The sequence below is a fragment of the Procambarus clarkii genome, chromosome 11, assembly GCF_040958095.1.
Source record: "Procambarus clarkii isolate CNS0578487 chromosome 11, FALCON_Pclarkii_2.0, whole genome shotgun sequence".
NCBI classification, from domain to species: Eukaryota; Metazoa; Arthropoda; class Malacostraca; order Decapoda; family Cambaridae; genus Procambarus; species Procambarus clarkii.
This window is the reverse complement of record NC_091160.1, coordinates 40,483,893-40,504,698: the sequence shown is the minus strand read 5'-3', so window position 1 is coordinate 40,504,698 and position 20,806 is coordinate 40,483,893. Positions and strand designations below refer to the sequence as shown.

The 20,806-nt window shown below is 43.9% G+C and overlaps 1 protein-coding gene across 1 annotated transcript; it reads left to right on the top strand.

Moving 5' to 3' along the window:
• Positions 1-197: 197 nt before the first annotated feature.
• Positions 198-12,411, top strand: LOC138363459 (peptide transporter family 1-like). The gene is made up of 6 exons (XM_069322685.1): positions 198-693; positions 2,451-2,714; positions 6,866-7,086; positions 7,580-7,746; positions 8,942-9,744; positions 10,218-12,411. Exons 2-6 carry the CDS (start codon positions 2,454-2,456, stop codon positions 10,869-10,871), a joined length of 2,106 nt encoding a protein of 701 aa, XP_069178786.1. The 5' UTR covers positions 198-693; positions 2,451-2,453; the 3' UTR covers positions 10,872-12,411.
• Positions 12,412-20,806: the final 8,395 nt, after the last annotated feature.

Below are 20,806 nucleotides of genomic sequence, written 5' to 3'. Positions count from 1 at the left end.
GATCTGAACCCACAGTTGTTGGCCACATGTACTAGGTCACAGTCAATGGGGTGCACTCTCCCGCTCTTCGTCAATATACATTTTACTGCAAGACTGACTATGACCTATATCTCAGAATGATGATTTAATTGGATAGTGTGCTGTATATATGGTATAATGTCCTTCCATGTCACCAATTGAAATTTACAGTTAAGGATATAATGCTAGCGGACAGTTCGCTAGGAAACAGAGGGACACGGACACCAACTAGGAAACAAACAGAGGGACACGGACCCAAACTAGGAAACTAAGGGACACGGAGAAAACTAGGAAACAAACAGAGGGACACTTTCACCAGCCAGGAATCAAGGAGTGGGATGTGTTAGCTAGGGGGCAGTCTGCTAGCATTGTATCCATAATTGTAAATATCATTATGTGACTGGGAAGCGCTTTATACCGTATATACATAAAACAATCCATTTAAAGCACCACTCTAAGTTATAATACAGTTTGTATTAAAAGATACAGCATCTGAGACCAGGAGAGAATGTATTCAGTGAGTGACCTAGTAAAGAGTAGTGGTTGTTGCTGCTGGGGTCAAGGTGGACCTCTCCACCACAACTGTTGGGTGGCTGTTGCTGTTGGTGTCAGTGTAGACGTCAACCCGGTGCACAGTGCAGCTCCTCCTCCTCCTCACCACAACTGTTCTCTCAGGTACGCTTACCATTACTGTTCGCGTTTTATGCGCTTAAATGTCATCTCTAAATGTGCAGAGGTGGGTGTTATCAGTCTGATTTTTTTTTATTATTTATGAGCTGGAGTTTGTGTGGGTAGATGCGTCCAGGAATGGTTGTGTGTATTCACCTAGTTGTGCTTGCGGGGGGTTGAGCTCTGCTCTTTCGGCCCGTCTCTCAACTGTCAATCAACTGTTTCTACTACTACTATTTTTTTCCCACACCCCACACACACACACACACACACCCCAGGAAGCAGCCCGTGAGAGCTGACCTACTCCCAGGTACCTATTTACTGCTAGGTAACAGGGGCATAGGGTGAAAGAAACTCTGCCAATCGTTTCTCGCCGGCGCCCGGGATAGAACCCGGGACCACAGGATCACGTGCACAGCGTGCTGTCCGCTCGGCCGGCCGGCTCCCGGCTGTGTGTGTAATTACCTAAGTGTAGTTACAGGATGAGAGCTACGCTCGTGGTGTCCCGTCTTCCCAGCACTCTTTGTCATATAACGCTTTGAAACTACTGGCGGTCTTGGCCTCCACCACCTTCTCACCTAACTTGTTCCAACCGTCTACCACTCTATTTGCGAAAGTGAATTTTCTTATATTTCTTCGGCATCTGTGTTTAGCTAGTTTATATCTATGACCTGTGTGTGTGTGTGTGTGTGTGTGTGTGTGTGTGTGTGTGTGTGTGTGTGTGTGTGTGTGTGTGTGTGTGTGTGTGTGTGTGTGTGTGTGTGTGCGTGTGTGTGTGTGTGTGTGTGTACTCACCTATTTGTGCTTGCAGGATCGAGCATTGACTCTTGGATCCCGCCTTTCCAGCTATCGGTTGTTTACAGCAATGACTCCTGTCCCATTTCCCTATCATACCTAGTTTTAAAAGTATGAATAGTATTTGCTTCCACAACCTGTTCCCCAAGTGCATTCCATTTTTCCACTACTCTCACGCTGAAAGAAAACTTCCTAACATCTCTGTGACTCACCTGAGTTTCCAGTTTCCACCCATGTCCCCTCGTTCTGTTATTATTACGTGTGAACATTTCATCTATTTCCACTTTGTCAATTCCCCTGAGTATTTTATATGTCCCTATCATATCTCCTCTCTCCCTTCTTTTCTCTAGTGTCGTAAGGTTCAGTTCCTTCAGACGCTCTTCATATCCCATCCCTCGTAACTCTGGGACATGCCTCGTCGCTAACCTCTGAACCTTCTCCAGTTTCCTTATGTGTTTCTTCAGGTGGGGGCTCCCTGATGGCGCGGCATACTCTAAGACGGGTCTCACGTAGGCAGTGTAAAGCGCCCTAATAGCCTCCTCATTTAGGTTTCTAAATGAAGTTCTAATTTTCGCCAGTGTAGAGTACGCTGCTGTCGTTATCCTATTTATATGTGCCTCAGGAGTTAGATTAGGTGTCACATCCACTCCCAGGTCTCTTTCTCGAATCGTTACAGGTAGGCTGTTCCCCTTTATTGTGTACTGTCCCTTTGGTCTCTCTCTCTCTCTCTATATATATATATATATATATACACACAAAAAGTTTCCGATTTTTCCAACTTCAGTAATACAAAAGTAAACTTTCTGGTGGTCCATCATAAACACTGATACTTTCGACAAGTTACTCTAAGTACTTTCATTTTAAGAGGATGGGCTGAATTAACGACATATAAACTATTTAATCGTTAAAAATAAGAAAATAAAATGAAGACCCTCGTTATACTTTTAATTGTATTTTTATTGAAACAGGTGATGAGAGACGTCATGGCGTGTGGAGCAAGGTCTGGCGGGGCAGTCATGATGGCCTACCCTCGAGGGGCCACAGTCATCCTGGTGTCCTACCTGCTCGAGCGCCTCGTCTACTACGGGCTCTTCGGCGGTGCTGTGTTCTACATGCAGCGGATGTTGGGCTTCACCTCCTCCTCGGCCACGACGGTCAAGGCCATTATGGAAGGCCTCGTCTACCTCGCCCCCATTGCTGGCGCCATCCTGGCCGATGTCTATCTGGGCAAGGTGGGTCGGGTGTGTGTGTGTATATACTCACCTTGTTGTGCTTGCGGTGGGTTGAGTTTCGGCTCTTGGTCCGTCTCTAAACCGTCAAGGAACTGGTGTAATGATTGTTGAGCCTATTGGGCTCTATCATATCTATAGTTGAAACTCTGAAATGAGTGTGGATCCACCTCATCTCTTCCTAATGCATTTACTTTGTTAATTGCTCTGATACTGATTATTTTTCTAATATCTCTTTGGATCATTTACGTTCTAAGTAACTAAGTTTCAACCTGTGTCCCTTTTTCATGTACCAGCCATGTTAATAGATTGTCTTAGGCTTATCTTTCCGTCAATTCCTTTGAGAATTTTGTATAAGGTAATCATATTTCCCCTAAATCACTGGAAGGTACATTGTGTCCAGCCTAGCTTTTGCTCCCTTCACCTAATGCACTATAGTACCCATTTGTTGGACAATGACCAATGTCACGGCGCCTGACAGCTGAGTGGACAGCGCTTCGGACTCGTTGTCCTGAGGTTCCGGGTTCGGTCAGTAATGGAGGCAGAGACAAATGGGCAAAAAGTTTCTTTCACCCTGATGCCCCTTTTACCAGCAGTAAATAAGTATTTGGGAGTTAGACAGCTGCTACGGGCTGCTTCTTGGGGGTGTGTAACAAAAAGGAGGCCTGGTCGAGGACCGGGCCGCGGGGACGCTAAGCCTCGAAATCATCTCAAGATAACCCTTCCTCCAGTTTGTCCAGGTCAACTTGTAGTCTTTTACTGTCTTTCCCTGGCTTAATCCTTCTCATAATTTTAGCATCAACAGCAAACATTGAGAGGAATGAGTAGATTTCCTGTGGAAGATCGTTTACGTATATCAGAAACGGAGTAGGTCCGAGTGCAGAACCCTGTGGGACTGCTATGGTACATCTCGTCATTCTGAGATCTCCCCCCTCACAATAACTTGTCGTTTTCTGTTGCTTAGGTACTCCCTTATCCACTGGAGCATCATGCCTGTTACTCCTGCAGGTTTCCCCAAATTATACATGAGCCTCTTATGCAGTACTGTGTCAAAGGCTCTCTGACATCCCAAGAAAATGCAGTCTGCCGATACTTATCTTTCTTGCTTAATTTTTGTCGCCTGGTCATAGAATTCTATTAAATCTGTGATTTACCATTCCTGAACCCATGTTAGTAGTATTGCAAAGTCCCTTCTCTCCAGATGTGCTACTAATATTTTCTCGTGATTTCTCATTCACCTTGAATGGCATACAAGTTAGGGACACTGGCCTGTAGTTCAGTGCCTCCTGCTTGATACTATTTTGGATATTGGGACTACTTTAGCTGTCTTCCATATTGATAGGTCTCCTGTTTCCAGTGACCAAAAGTACTCCATAGAATGGCATGCATAGCGCTCTTTTTAGCATCCGTGGTGAGATTCCGTCAGGTCCAACAATCTTTGTCACGTCCAATTCCAGTGGATACCTCCTAACTTCATCACTGGTAATTTCAACTCCTCTCAATTAAGGGACTTTGCCTTGCTCTATTGAGAAGACCTCCTGGAATCTCGTTGAATTCTTCACAAACTTTCTCATTCTCTGTGTACCTGTTGCCACGGGGGAAAAAGAAGGGCAGAGCCTCGTTGAGCTTCACCAGTGACACACCGTCACTGCTCTTTTTACAGTATCCTTACTGTCGGTCATGTACTTCCTTTCCCTCATGATGAAGTCGGCGCTTAACCCCTGTGTACACCAGCCCCAAAACCACAGGGACCTCGCAGCACCTCTGGGGACTCACTAGGCTACTTCCTGTTCCCAGAGGGTGGGAGGTAGAGCGGCAGGTGCCAAAGAGTGGCAGGTGTCTACCTCGGACACCTGGTTATCCAGCTATTCCTGTAACCATCGGGGTTCTCACCTGCGTCCTGCCCGGAAGAAATGAATTTAATTCTCTAGTCTAGTCCTCTTGAACATGAATCTACTTTCCCCGATTTCATTTAATCTTTATTCCTGTACCCAGTAGTTTATAACCTACTGTTACGCTTTCTCATATATATATAACGTGGCATAACTGTAATGAAGGCTCGTATAAACACAGCATTTAAAACTAAAAAAATATTTACTGACAAAAGATAAATACAACAAATAAACTATAACTTGTCTGGATAGCCTCAATCAAGCCTGCAATCAGCGGTCGCTCTCGACCGTCAATAATACTAACGTTACTCTATCCATATGTATAGTCTCAATGTATCCTACCACATGAGTATACATATATATATAATAACGAAATTCCTACAAGTTCCCTTCGGAACGCCAAATCGACAAAAGCGGAGGAGGGGGAGGGCAGATTACTTAGCTAGGAAACGATGGGATCTCCAGTGTTTTGTAGCTTCCGTTTGTCGCCAGCTCATTGAAGTCCCATCACCATATTCTCGCTGTTCCCTGGCGTCACACATATCCTCGTCCTTCTTTGGGTAATGCAGATGTGGCGCCGATCCTCTCGACGCACCAGGGAAGCGCGTTTTGTGGGGCATCCAACGCAGGTATGAACACTGGATCTTCCCTGACCTTCGTTGCTCTGCGAGATGTACCTTCTCCTGGTAGCCTTGTGTCAATGCCCAGTGCACTGATTCACTTCCATAGAAGAAATTACGATGGCCGACTTCACTTGTTGGGTCAGATTAGATACTGGGCGCCGTCACTGTCTGTTCACAATATTCACTGTCTTGATAAGTTAAATAAAACACTCCCTTTCTCGGGTAACAGTCAACATTCAAATTGCTTCTTCACAGGCGAAAATCAAAGGAGCACTTGCTTACCATGACCTTGATCGTGTCTTCACCAGCCTCTTCAGCGGCTATTCCTTATGGATTTACACACGCTGGGGTTGTAACTACTTCTTAAGTGAGTCCCGGTGTTCGGAACTCACTATATAGACTTCAATGGTCAGTCCATTCGCGTTGACCCACCTAGGTCCAAATGAAGGTACTTGCAGTTTCCCCTCACTGAACCCAGCATGCTATCGAATGCCTTGCACACTCAGCAGGTCCCTTCATCGACAGTACTTTTTCCTACCTTCTTCCTGAAAGGTCGGAAGTCCTGTTGCCTCTCCTCCGGGCTCAACTTGCCAGTTAAGATTGAAATCTGTCATTTTCCCGAGAGCACCTAAAATCATGACCTTCCCATTTGGAATCTAGTTGAACAGTGAGAATTGCTTCACTCACTGGAGCGGGCTCGGTGCCTGCTGATGACGTCACAGAAAGTTTGTCGCTGATTGGCCAAGCACCTCAGCCACGACCACTCACCTCTCTTGTGTGAGCCTAAGGAATGCATCGCTGGATTCCAAAAGGTCCTGGATGCGTCGCTGCCCGCCCGGATAACATTTTATTTCGCAATCTGGCACAATGTATGCCTTTACAGCCAAATATTATGCAAGATTGTGTTTAATACTTGTTCCTTTTTAACTTCAATTACAGCTTGGGCCGTCTGCGATCTTTATTGGTGGGTAAAAATTACTCTTGATGCCGGAAAGGACTGTTATTAGACAGCGATCATGCTAACACCCTTCTCAGTTTCATCACTTGATCTTGTATTGTTATTTCCCTCTTGATGGAGGTCTGGAGCATATTTGGTTGGGTCTTGGCTTAAATTTGCTATGCCATTTTGATACTGTCTTCTTCTTTACTCACACTGAAGTACTCATTTCTGGCCTTCTGGTATCTGCCCGTGCTCTCTGGTGTCCTGTTATTTCTGTGGTTTATACATGCCTTTAAATTTAATTGCTTACCTTCCCTACATACCTGATTGAACCACGGATTCCTCTTTTGCTTTTCATTGTTTTCCTTTTGGGCCGGGATGAACTTGTCTTCAGCCTCCTGACACTGAGTGATGTAATCTATTATGTCTTGTACGTACTTTTCTCTGGATTCTAGGTACAAACCTAATGTACCTTTTTGTATATAAATAAATAAATAATAAATAAATAAATAAATAATCTAGAACCTATAAGTTGTCTGACTTTAGCAGATAATTAAGTTGAGGATTATTATAGGTTCTGTTATCTGTATATACTAGTATCTTCCAAGCTGAATGTGACTCTCGATCGAGCTACCTGTAACTTTCATGCTCTCTGTACCTCTTCACCACCTCTTAGCCTCTATCACCTTCCTCATACAGGCTCGCACAGTGTTTTTGATGTGCTGCGGGTACACAGTGGGCGCCGCCATCTTTACCCTCTCTTCGGTCACTCCCATCATGGCCTCCTTCAGCACCTCCAAATTTACAGGAGTCTTTGGTATGCTCGCGCTGGGCGTCTGCGCAGGGCTCATGAAAGCTGTGTACTCCTCCCTCGGGGCCGACCAGTTCAAAGTCCCAGAACAACGGGAGCAACAGAAGAGGTATGTTAAAGTGGGAGAGGTTCATCAGAAGTGAATTGGGGATATTGATTGGTGTGGAAGGCTGGGAAGAGGGAGTTCATAGGTTGATGGGTTTTGTAAAGAAATTTGATGGGTTTGTAGTGTGGCTGATATTTGTCCTTGCTATACACGGTAGGAAGTGCAATTAAAAAGTTGCAGCCAAGTTCCCGAACAGACTCGCTGAGGAAAGCGTTAACAAGAACTAAATGCTTGACGATGGAAAACTATGGAAGAAGAATGATGGCTCCCACTCCATGGTCATATTTAGCAAAATCTGTGTATAAGACGTGTGCATTTTAGTTTGCTTCAATAATACTTTGTAATTTTGTTGAAATGGTCAAGTAGTTATGAAAGACAAAACATTCCTGCTCTCGATGACGTGTTAGATGGAGTAATTAGTTCGTTTTTGCACATAAACCAGAAAACTGGTAAGTTGTCATCTTAGCATTCTCTTAACTTGTCATTTCTGTTGCAGGTTCTTTTACGCCTTCTACTGGGTGATCAACGCTGGCGCCTTCGCCGGGCTATTCATAACAGCTCAAATACGAGACTCTGTCCAGTGCTTCGGTGATGACTGCTACTTCCTCTCCTACATTATAATGGCCGGCCTCATGGTTGTCTCCACCGTCATCTTCGCTGCTGGTCAGTCCTCTAGGATAATAATATTTAAACAATTTTTATTATTGGTTTATGTATTTTCAAGATGACACCATAGACTCTTTTAATACAAATTTGATGATTCAATCGTGAAGGGATCCAGCTGGGTGTCCAGTCAGTGCAAGATATAACATATTTGTGAATGTATAGATTTGATACTAGCTGTGTTTTTATCATTAACCTTTGTGTTCCCTGCCAATGCAGTAGCCTCGTTGTAGAGGGCTTGTGTCATGCTAATGACATATATGTGATTAATATAACTTGAATATATTATGAAATAATATTGAGATACATTTACATACGAGTTACAACATTTGGTGGCAGTAGTGGGATTTGGCGGGAAGAGAGCAAAGTGAGAGATTGGTGAAGGATTAGCTAGGATGTATAACATAACCTCTTTCAGAGCATTGGCCAGAACAGAGGAGCCGCCTGGTTCACAGACTGGCGACACTCAGACAATAATGACATGTAGCTGATGCTTGTTTGAACGGTACCGACATCCTGGTGTACAAGATGTCTTCACAAACAAGATGACTCCGACAGAGGGTCATTCATACATCATTCACAATTTCTGCTGCTGCACTCTAAGAGAGAGCTTTCTAAATTTATTCCTACTACAATCTGGGTACAACAACAGATTCCTCTGGGCACTACTGTAATGTGTCAGGTACAGGCTCCTCTGGGCACTACTGTAGTGTGTCAGGTACAGGCTCCTCTGGGCACTACTGTAGTGTGTCAGGTACAGGCTCCTCTGGGCACTACTGTAGTGTGTCATGTCAAGGCTCTTCTGGGCACTACTGTAGTGTGTTAGGTACAGGCTCCTCTGGGCACTACTGTAGTGTGTTAGGTACAGGCTCCTCTGGGCACTACTGTAGTGTGTCATGTCAAGGCTCTTCTGGGCACTGCTGTACTGTGGGTTTGTGATCATAATAACAGTTGTAAACTGGGGTGATGATTTTGCATTTGAAGATGTTGCGGAATAAAAGAAGTGGTAAATAAAGATCATATGTAATTCTGTGTGTAGTGATAGTTGTGTCTAAAGGTCGTTTGTTCTACTATATAAGCTATGAAATTTTGTTTATTGTTGGGGAGGTGGCACCGGGGGCATAGGAGTGTCTTTTTTTGTTTAATCAGGCAATGATGGGTACCTACTAGTCGTTATGTGTTTGTAATTTTACAGGACGGTCGCAGTACAAGGAGGGGCCCCCAGACAAAATGATAATAAGAGCAGTTCGATGCATTGCACATGCAGTCACTAAGACCTGGGATAAGGACCGAAAGCCTGTGCAGCACTGGCTTGACCGTGCTCAGGACAAATTTGATTCTCAGTTGCTGCTGGACGTGAAGGTGACATTGCGTGTTCTTCTGCTGTTCTGCACCTTCCCGCTCTTCTGGGCTCTCTTCTATCAGACCTCCACTGGTATGATATTCCAGGCCAAACGTCTCGACGGTATGGTGGGCAGCTATAGGATCCCGCCAGAGATGTCTTCCACTGCCAACCCACTGCTCATTTTAGCTCTCATTCCGCTCTTTGATTTTGTGGTCTACCCTTTGTTGACCCGCGTTGGCGTCCTCACCAAGACCACATCCCGGATGATCGCGGGGATGTGCTTCACCATCATCGCCTTCCTGGTCTACGCACTGGTGAACATGAGCGTGGAACAGACTTTCATTCCTCCAGAGCAGGCGAGAATCCACGTTTACAACGCACTGCCTTGCCAGATGGTGGTGGAGGTGCCCTTCGTCAAGACCGGTCAGCTGAGTGTGGAGAGCGGAGGCCAGGTGGTTCTGCCTGGCTTGACTGTCACACATGGTGATGAGGTGGAGGCCAAGGTGACAGCCTCCTGCCTCGCCCCAGACATGAGGCAGGTGAGAGTGAGGGTGCTGGGTGCCCATGAGACAACACTCCTTGTCACCTCCACTGGCGTGCTGGCTCTCCCTCCCACACTCGAGTACATCAAGGACGAAGATGCAGAGACCAAAGTGAGTCTCCGTAACCAATCATTTCTGCTCTGTTTCTTAGGTATAAAAGGCACTATGCTGACATCGACAAAGACTATAGAGAGTAATTTCTATAGTCAGCAGCTAATTGTTCCATGGAACTAACAACTGGAAAGTGTCTCATTAACTGAGTTACTTTGACGCCAATTTAACAATAGGATACTTCAATAAACTCAATAACAGGTGGGTAGTGGTGCGTAAAATAATAGATATGAATTATTTTTTCAACATTTTGCCATTCTGATATAAACCTGTTAAAACATTATTAGCATAGCTTTGAGTAATAAAGAAGTGACACTGGTCTTTATTGGTGTTATTATTATTGGTGTTATTATTATTATTAATATTATTATTATTATTATTATTATTCTGATGGTGCCTAAGAAATAAATATTCAGTAAAATTTAGGGCCTGATTTCCTGGTGTTGTTCAGTTGTGTTGGTTCGCCCTGACAGGTGCGGGTGTTGGCGCCTGCGCACAACGAGCTCAACGTGACGCTCACGTACGACACCATCCTCCACAACTTCCAGCTCCTGGAGGGAAAGACGGAGTTCCAGCGTATCAGTCCCCAGGAGTACAAGGTGATGGTGGAAGAGGTGGAAGTTGGGGAGGCTGCAGTGTACCAGGACGGTGTGTACGACATCGTCATCACCACCACCGACGTCTTCCTCTTCCCCATGACGGCCCCTGCAAACGTCCACATGTTATGGCTCCTTCCCCAGTACGTCCTCATCACCATCGGCGAGGTCCTCTTCTCAGTCTCTGGCATGGACTTTGCTTACTCGCAGGCCCCGATGGCCATGAAGTCTTCACTACAGGCAGCCAATCTCTTCACAATTACTGCCGGCTTGTGGCTCTTTGCAGGACTAACAAGCCTGAGCTCTGCCACGGGGGCCTTCAAGCACCGGGCCTCTCACGAAGCCTTCTTCTATGCTTGTCTCATGTCCGTCAACACCATAATTTTCTTCATGTTGATTAAGAGATACAACAAAAACTCGCCAGTAGACCCCGGAAAGGAGTCGAAGATGACAAGTGAAGCCTGTGAGCGAGACCAACAACAATTAGCTTCTCACGACAATCCCGCATTTGTCATGGAACGGTCTGTGTAGCCATATTTCCTGTGACGACGGTCACGGCCGGATTGTCCAAGTGTCTCGTATGAACAACGCCTTCTCCATGCAGTCCCCATGGTGAAGTGGTAATTAAAACACGCGTTTGGCGTTTCACGATCGCTCTGTCCTGGGTTCGTATCCTGGCCAGGGAGGATTTACTGAGTGTTAATCCTTAACTGTCGCCTCTGCTTACCCAACAGTAAAATGTGTACCTGGTTGTTAAACGATTTGGCGGGTCGTATTCCAGGGAACATAGGATTAAGGACATGCCCGAAACGCTATGCATGCTGGTGGCTGTACAAGAGTGCAAGAATTCTTGTATATATATAAAGAAAACAATGAATTCTCAGTGAGTGTCCTGGTGCTACATACCCTGAGGTCAGTGTGTGTCCTGAGGTCAGGAGGTCATGTCCTAAGGTCAGTTTGTGTGTCCTGGTGCCACGTGTCCTAAGGTCAGTGAGTGTCCTGGTGGTCTGAAGAGAAGTCTCCTGAGGTCAGAGAGTGTTCAATTAGGAGTTTTTAAAATTAATATATGCAGTGTGATGCACATTGCATGCTTTCTGGGAGATGGATTTTATTTATTTACTTATTTATTTATTTGTTTATATACAAGAAGGTACATTGTGTTTGTGAGAGTACTTAACATTGTTCTTCTTACGAAGGCATGTGCCATTAACAGGCATAGCGTTTCGGGCAGGAATGAAGTCATTAGTAGTTTACCTGAATATATCTGAGAGCTACTATCTCACTAGTGGCCAAAGAGCCAAAGTAGCGGAAGGAAGATCCACGGTGATATGGTACGAACGAGCCACTGGATGCTACTCTTTCAAGCCTGACAAAAAGATATTCAGAGACATTGCAGTAGCCAGATTCAGACTTGGTTACAAGTGCTGCTGGGAGGAAATAAACCCAATAGTTAAAGAATGTCATATCTGTGGAACAGGAGCAAAGGCACCACTACTGCACTACTTACTGGAATGTGAAGCTACTAAAGCCCTGCCCATCAAACTCAACATTAATCCAACGACAGCAGCTGCATTAGATGCACATTCCAAAGCGACTACAATGATCAGAAAAGCCGTTAGAGAATGGGACTCACTAGTGAACATTCTGCACCTACATCCGCCACCAAGATAATGTTATTAAAACAAGACTAAAACCAGTGTACTAAAACAAAAGCGAAAAAAGAAACAGGGGGAAAAAGGAGGAAACCCCCCACTTCCACTTAAAACTTTGACCCAAATATCACAGTAACAAGGTTATCACGAATAACCGAACTCAGTTACGGACTCACTGTATCCCGTGCTACATGGACACTTCGTTCTGAGAAGCTAAATCTAAAACAACAACAGCAAATCGCTAGTTGCCTCGAAGGGGACAGGAAGCTGGCATCTTGTCAAAGGTCCCACCATTGCTCCTGAGAATTTTTTTCTATTTGGGTTTTAAACTGATGTAATATCTTGGCCTTTGGTAATATTCATGCCATCTGTTGCATGTAAGAGCAACACACATGACATACTAAACATGTTACAATTTCATTTCAATGTTTCTGATTGTATTGATAAATTAAATTTTCATAGATTTTTATTTATTTTCATTTTGATTTAATTATTTTGTGTGAATTGCATTGGAATTGAGCTGTGTTGTTTACCATACCGGTCATTTCGCGAGTATAGTTTTTTTCATATTTTCATTTCATTTTTTAACTGCTTTTATTATATTTCAGTGATGGGAACATCAGATCTCTTGATGTTCCCAATTTTCTGATGGGAACATCAGACCATTTGGGAAGGCATCGGACGAGGGAGTGGGGATGACAAGGGGACGGAAGTGAGAGATGGTGGGGAAGACGAGGGGACAAGGGAGGGGGTAATGGTGGGGAAGGACGAGGGGACGGAGGAGTTTTGGATGGTGGGGACGAAGGAAAAGGGGAATGGAGAATGGTGGGGAGGACAAAGGGACAGGGGAGTGGGGCATGGTGGGAAGAAAAAGGGAATGGTGGAGGTCGGAATGGTGGGGAGGATGAGGGGACGGGGGAGTGAGGAATGTTTGGGAGGCAGAGGAGACGAGTAAGGGGAGGAATGGTGGGGAGCACTGGGGGACAGGGAAGGTTGCATGAAGAACATGCGTTGCTGAGCCACAGCAAAGCGTGGCCGGGTACTGCTAGTAAAGAACAGTCTCTGTCCACAGTCTCCGTGGTGTAGTGGTAAGACACTCGCCTGGCGTTCCGCGAGCGCTATGTCATGGGTTCGTATCCTGGCCGGGGAGGATTTACTGGGCGCAATTCCTTAACTGTAGCCTCTGTTTAACGCAACAGTAAAATGTGTACTTGGATGAAAAAACGATTCTTCGCGGCAGGGGATCGTATTCCAGGGACCATAGGATTAAGGACTTGCCCGAAACCGTACGCGTACTAGTGGCTGTACAAGAATGTAACAACTCTTGTATATATCTCAAAAAAAAAAAAAAAAAAAAAAAAAAAAAAACAAACAAACTGGAGATCGTCAGCAACTCTTCTTTCATGTCCTCTGACAACTCCTTCAGCTGGGCAGATTTAATAGGGGCCCACACACCCTCTCACAGGGGGCCGCTTCGTCGACGTCGGCCACCTCCTCTCCAACTGCCACGAACGTCCACACACACACTCCTCTTCAACAGTCCGGCGAGACCTCATTCCGCCTCCTGTGCCAACTCCGGAAACTCTTCCTTTGGCAGCTCACCTAGACGGGCGCTGTCAATACCTAGAGGACTGGTGAAAGTGACCTGGATACTCCTATCCGACTCGTCCTCACCTGTCGCTTGTCCTCTGGCCTTTTCTCGGAACAAATGATCGATCCGCAAGTCATCCGGCATGTTCTCCTCGATGTGACCGGATCCGCTCACATCATCTTCCCTGACGCCCCGTCTCGACGTCACCGCGCATACCGAAAATGCCACTCTCGCAATTTCCGTCACGTCACTACTCTCCAGTCACTATATTGCTTGTTGCCAAAGTGATGCTACCATTTCGGTTCTGATACTGGACGGATAGACTAGGGTACAATTTTACATAAGTCTGTGCTGCTCCACCACTCTCCAGTCACTAAGGAACTTCTGTAGAAAACATGATGTTTACTAGGTGGGACTCTGATATCTCTCGTGTGTGCTCATAGCGATTATTATGGAGGCGCACTTTAACACCATGATAAAAGATGTGATGTTTACTGACATAAACTACATGATCACATGTACAATTAATATCAATACAGGAATGGAAATAAAGAATAAACAAACTGGAGATCGTCAGTAACTCTTCTTTCATGACCTCCGACAACTACTTCAGCTGGGCAGATTTATTTATTTATTTATTTATTTATTTACTTATATACAAGAAGGTACATTGGGTTTATGAGAATACATAGCATAGTACAGTAATTACACTCTTGTAAAGCCACTAGTACGCGCAGCGTTTCGGGCAGGTCCTTAATCTAACAAATAACAGAAATCTAACAGATTTAAAAGGGGCCCACACACCCTCTCACAGGGGGCCGCTTCGTCGACGTGGGCCACCTCCTCTCCAACTGCCACGAACGTCCACACACACTCTCCTCTTCAACAGTCCTGGACACAAGCTGCCCTGCAGCCTATCCTACTACTAAAGTGTCAATGTTATACTGTAACATACATAGGTATGTAACGGTTCTATTGTTACATAAAGTATGGTGACAATAAACACAAACACTAAGAGAATATATATATTTGGTCGAGTATACAGAAGTATGCAGGTGATATTTTGGCGAGCAATGGTGTGAGTTGAGCGCACTGAGAGTCGATACAGTATCTCGCAAGTGTCTGTTCTAGACGACACTTGAAAGTAGACTAGTTATTATTCGATTGATGATTGATGAAGATTAAGCCACCCAAAAGGTGGCACGGGCATGAATAGCCCGTAAGTGGTGGCCCTTTTAAGCCATTACCAGTATCAAGAGCTGATACTGGAGATCTGTGGAGGTGCGAATGCACCCTGCATGACGGGAGATGTCTCCCTTGTGAATGAGTTAAGATGAAGATGAAGCCACCCAAAAGGTGGCACGGGCATGAATAGCTCGTAAGTGGTGGCCCTTTTGAGCCATCACCAGTATCAATAGATGATACTGGAGATCTGTGGAGGTGCGACTGCACCTTGCGTGACGGGAGATGTCTCCCGTGAGTTATTATTCGCTACTCTGCTGCTTATATGCTCGGGCAACACCTCACCGTTCTCCAAAGGTTGACAGGAATATTATGTGGAAGTTGGGAAAGGTACCTGTGTAAAATTGTCGTCAACATCGATGATGACACTTTTCAAAACGCTTGTGCTCTCTAGAGTGGAGTACTGCTGCACAATGACAGCCCCTTTCAAAGCTGGAGAAATTGCTGACCTGGAGAGCGTGCAGAGATCCTTCACTGCTAGAATCCACTCAGTAAAACATCTAAACTATTGGGACCGACTAAAGAGCCTAAATCTGTACTCCCTTGAGCGCAGGCGGGAGAGATACATAATAATTTACACGTGGAAAATATTAGAGGGGCTGGTCCCAAACCTGCACACAGAAATAACATCACATGAGACCAGAAGACATGGCAGGATGTGCAGAATACCCCCGTTAAAAAGCGGAGGTGCATCAGGTACTCTGAGAGAGAATTCTATCAACATCAGAGGCCCGAGACTGTTCAACTCGCTTCCGCTACACATAAGGGGCATAACTGGCAATCCCCTCACAGTGTTCAAGAGAGAACTGGATAAGCACCTCCAAAGGATACCTGATCAACCAGGTATGGTATCGACTCATATGTCAGGCTGCGAGCAGCCGCGTCCAACAGCCTGGTTGATCAGTCCAGCAACCAGGAGGCCTGGTCGACGACCGGGCCGCGGGGACGCTAAGCCCCGGAAGCACCTCAAGGTAACCTTAAGGTAAGGTAACATACCTGCAGTATATGGCGGGTCTCAAGTCCATGTCAACTAAGACCCTCTGCTCGATGGTGCCTATGTAGAAATTCGCAAACAGGACACTTACGGGAGAACCCATGGCGACCCCATCTACTTGGTTATACATGTGCTCATCTGGGCTCAAGAAGGGTGTCTCTTAAGTGCAGGCTTGGAGTAGTTTCCTCAGTATGCTTTCTGGCATGTCAAGAGGAGTGCAAGCCGGGTCACGATACACTCTGTCTGCTATCATCCCGATTGTTTCGTCCACAGGTACGTTGATAAATAGTGACTCTACATCCAATGAGGCTCTTATCCCCGTGGCCCGTGCTCCCCTCAGTAATTTGACAAATTCCTTGGGAGACTTCAGGTTGAAAGCACAAGGTACGTAAGGAGTCAGCAACCCGTTGAGTCGCTTAGCTAGTCTGTATGTGGGTGTGGGTATCTGGCTGATGATTGGCCGAAGCGGGTTTCCAGGCTTGTGGGTCTTGACATTTCCAAATACATACCCAGGTTTGTATTCCCCAAAGTTTGGGGAATCCGGACTCCACCTGCCAAAGGTTGTTGGGGAATACAAACCTGGGTATGCCTATGGAAATATCAAGACCCATAACCCTGGAAACCCACTTCATCAGAGAAGGTATGACACTAGAGAGTTGTTGAACAGCAGAGCAATGGGTGGCGCAAGGGCATGGGAGGTACTCTTGTATACGATGAATGGTATTTTACTAATGTTCCCAGCTTTGGTTTTTAGTGAGTGTATAATGGACACAGCATCTGTCGGGCTGACTGGTGAAAGGAAAAGAGTTTGAATAGCTACCTGAGAGATATGTGGTAACATGTGTCTGAGACTGAGGGATTTTACTGGTAAGGTTAGCACCAACCGATGAAGAGAAGCTATTAAATTCATTTGCCGTTTCTAAATTAGTTGCAAGTGTATAACCATCCTTTGAGAGTTTTATCTGGTTATATGAGTGTTATTTAGTTCCTAGGATGTTAGAGATGGCTTTCCACAGGATTTTAATGTTGCCTTTTGCTTCTTTGAATCTACTCTCATAATAGGAAAGTTTTTCTTTTCTTATGATACTGGTAAGCATTGATGAGTACTTTTAACTACTTCCTTTGTAACTAGGCCAATCCTAAGTTTTTTCATATTCATGTTTCTTGTTGATTGCTTTGAGTATACCACTTGTGAGCCAAGGATTGTTTATTCTTTAGTCAGTTATTTGCTTGGTGATGAGGGGACAATGAATGTTGTAGAGGCTTAGAGTTTTGGAAAGGAAGAGGTTAGCAAATGAATTTATATCCTGTGTATTATTAAATTCAGATTCCCAGTAAATATTGTGAAGTGTATTTGTGAGGTTGCCTATCGCTGCTTCACTGTGTAGCCTGAATGTATGTTTCTTGTTTTCTGGTGGTGTTATGCTCATGTTTGCTATGAGGAAGGTAGGCTAGTGGTCAGTTGTTCTGTCAATGATTATACCAGATGCAAGGGGAGCTGTTATGTTAGCCCATAAGTGATCCAAGGTAGTAGCAGATGTTTGAGTGACTCGGGTGGGCTTGGTGATTGTGGGGATTAGCATACAGGAGTTCATGCTGTTTACGAAATAGTCGACTTGGGGGCTATTTTGCTGACCTAGGTCAATATTGAAGTCTCCTCCTAGAATGATGTGATTTTTGTTGAGATTATTGTTTATGATGAGATTCTTTAGGTTATCTGAGAATGAAACTATATTAGAATTGGGAAATCTATTGATAGTTCCGATAGTCAAGGAGGATTTATTTTAGAACTGAGCAAAGGTATATTCAAAGTAGTCGTATATATCACTAATGACACTATTGCAGATGAAGGTATTTTGGTAATATATAGCTGTGCCAACTCCTTTTTTATTAGGCCTACAGTTGTGAATGACTTTATAACCAGCTAAGTTGAAGAGTTGGATATAGTCTTTACTTACCCATGTTTCTGTTAAAATAATGAATAATAGTTTAGTATCTAGCGCTGTGTGTAGTGCGTTTATATCATCAAAATGTTTACCAAGTAAACTGACATTTTGGTTGAAAACTGATAAGCAGGTGTTATTTTGGAGTTTGTTTTTCACAAGATTTGCTGCGTAATACTTATAGTAGTGATGGTCAATATGTTGGTTGTTGAAGATTTGAGACAAAAGATTTAGATCAAGATCAATATCAGCTTGCATGTAGATGCAATGGGGTCACAATACAATAAGACAAGCAATTACAGAATAGTTAAATACTAAATCTGCTGTAAATCTAAAGTAATTATATAAAAAACACAACAATAAATACAAATACACATATAATAGAAACAATTAGAAGTAAAATAAAGATCACCCTAGATAGCCAGGAAGAATACAGAAGTTAGGTATGAAGGGGGAAAAATCAATAAAGGTTGACAGGAATAATGTATAATAAAAATAATAATAATAATAATAAAGTAAAAAATTCTTAATGATAATTATCTTTAGATACCTTAGTTATGATCCTATAACTAGTATAAACTTAAGAAAACAAAAATTAACTCAATTAATTAATTCCAATAAATGACTAATATAAATCAAATTACAATTAAATTAAAAAAAACAGGGTTAGATTAAACATATGAGTAAGATTTTACTAAGATGCTGAGGTAGATGCTTAAATAAGTACATAAGTACACGGAGAATTTACTGATTATTTAAGAACTTTTTTTTGGATGAGAGAGCATTATTTAACCGGTAAGGCAAAGCCAGCACATTGAACAAGATTAGGCTAGGTCAGGCTAGCCTCAGTCACTTATGAGTTATTTTCAGTGTTGGCATTGGACAGATTCTGGTTTTCAGATATACCACATTCATTAAAGAAGGCCAGTAGTTGTTGGTCACACTTTATTTCATTTTTTTTCCTGTTTTTTCCTTCTTTACAATGATCGTTCCATTCCTAGTGTAGCACTGCTTGATAGCACCTGGGTTTTGTTTGCGAATTTGACGCAGCCTGAAGAGGTGGGATCCACGCTGCTTGGTAAGGCACTCATTTATATAAAGGTTGATATTTTGCTTAGCAACTGTTTGCATGAGGTCAAACCTAGCAGCAGGCTTTGCATGTTTGATGAGCATTCTCCTCGTGCCACGGGAACTGTTTTTATCTATCCCGACAGCTGATTTGATATCAACATTGACTTTGATCTTTGAATTAATTAGGGCGTGGGCTACATTACAGCAGTTCTCACCTTTTTGTTAATCTGGCAGATCAGCAGAGCAAATTATCAGGGAGTTGTGAAGTTGTTGTTGCTCATGGTCGTCTTCGGAAGCCGCCTGGTGCATCTGAAGGAGATTTATTTGCTTTTCCAGCTTTTGAAGGATGTCTCTTTGTCCTGGTTGGGTTTCCTCGGCCTTAATCTTGTGTATTGGATCCATTGTGTTATTTGTAACAGCTTTTAAGCTGAGAATTGCTTGATTGTTGTTCGACGAAGACTCGAAGAGGTAGTCTATAGTTTGTTGTTGTTGGGAGACCATGGCTTGGAGGGCCCACAATTGCTTCAGATTACAGAAGCACTAAGTTCTGAAGTTTCTGAAGCCATGGATTGTTCCGCAATGGTTTGAAGCTCATACAGGGAGGCATAGATTGAATGAATACCACAGCCTGAGTTTTGAGTTGAGTCGTAGCGTCGGCTGGCAGAGAGGGAGGCGAAGCCGGTGCTGCGTTTACCAACATCGGCAAAGATTCCAGGGCTGCCAGTGTTTCACTTAGGTCTCTTGGTGTTATGGATAATGAGTGAGAGGTACCCCCTACCTTACTTGTTGCTATGTTTGGGCATGTTTACGGTGGTAGATTCTTGGTAGATTTTTACAGACTTAGATACTTGGAGATTGGTAGTGGGGATAGGCGTATGGTGTTCGTATAGCAGAAAGGTCGTCGATAGGCAGGCATGATGAAAATTGGTTAATATGGTTGATTACTGTTGAAGTTCACTGTGAACTATGGCATATTAAGTCTCCATGCACTTAACTCTTGCTGAGCAGTAGTTAGGTAATGTAGTGTTGGGTGGAGACGAAAATAACCCGAATTTTTTGCTCTCAGCAACAGTGACGGTGCCACCCGTCAGCGTTTTTCTGCGTCTATTTATAGCAACGACGAGGATCATCATACACATGTTGACGCAATACACAATTATAAAGTAGAATTTGGTACTAATGAATTTGGACAAATCGGAAAAGGTTTTTGTATTTATTTTGTTAATAAAACCTAACCATCCTAGGCTTAATACACGCTATAAAAGGACTGACATAGTCCTATACTAGGCTTAAAAATGTTTAAGTTTGGTTTTAGCTTATTTTTCCCAGACTCAAATAAAGAGAATAGTACCAAATTCTATCTAATTGTCCATTACGTCAATATATGTACGACAGTCCATATAACTACGAAAGGTACTATCTAAACAGGAGGATGGGCAGGTTTACATTATGCCTGAAACTGTGTATTAGTGGCTTTTATAACGTACATTGTTTACCTGCGAGTTCTCAATTGTATCTCGTATCAAATTTATGTATTTTCTATAAATATAAATTATTATTATTATTATTATTAAACTGACGGGAGAAATGTGCTGAATGGAATACAGCTTTCTGTCACGTACGTCAATGACAGTTTAGGATATTACAAACCACATCATCAAATTTGCAGATGACATATATTAAGATCCATGTTATCTTGAGAGGATTTCGGGGCTTTTAAGTGTCCCCGCGGCTCGGTCCTCGACCAGGCCTCCACCCCCAGGAAGCAGCCCGTGACAGCCGACTAACACCCAGGTACCTATTTTACTGCTAGGTAACAGGGGCATAGGGTGAAAGAAACTCTGCCCGTTGTTTCTCGCCGGCGCCCGGGATCGAACCCAGGATCACAAGTCCAGCGTGCAGTCCGCTCGGCCGACCAGCTCCCTCCAAAGTAACATGTTAACTTTAACATGACATGTTAAAGTAACAGCCAG

Bases quoted from the DNA above. Each gene is read 5' to 3' on its own strand.
- LOC138363459 (XM_069322685.1), top strand. From the start codon at position 2,454: ATGAGAGACGTCATGGCGTGTGGAGCAAGGTCTGGCGGGGCAGTCATG. The intron at 2,715-6,865 runs GTGGGTCGGGTG...TTCCTCATACAG, and splicing joins CCGATGTCTATCTGGGCAAG to GCTCGCACAGTGTTTTTGAT. The intron at 7,087-7,579 runs GTATGTTAAAGT...TTTCTGTTGCAG, and splicing joins CAACGGGAGCAACAGAAGAG to GTTCTTTTACGCCTTCTACT.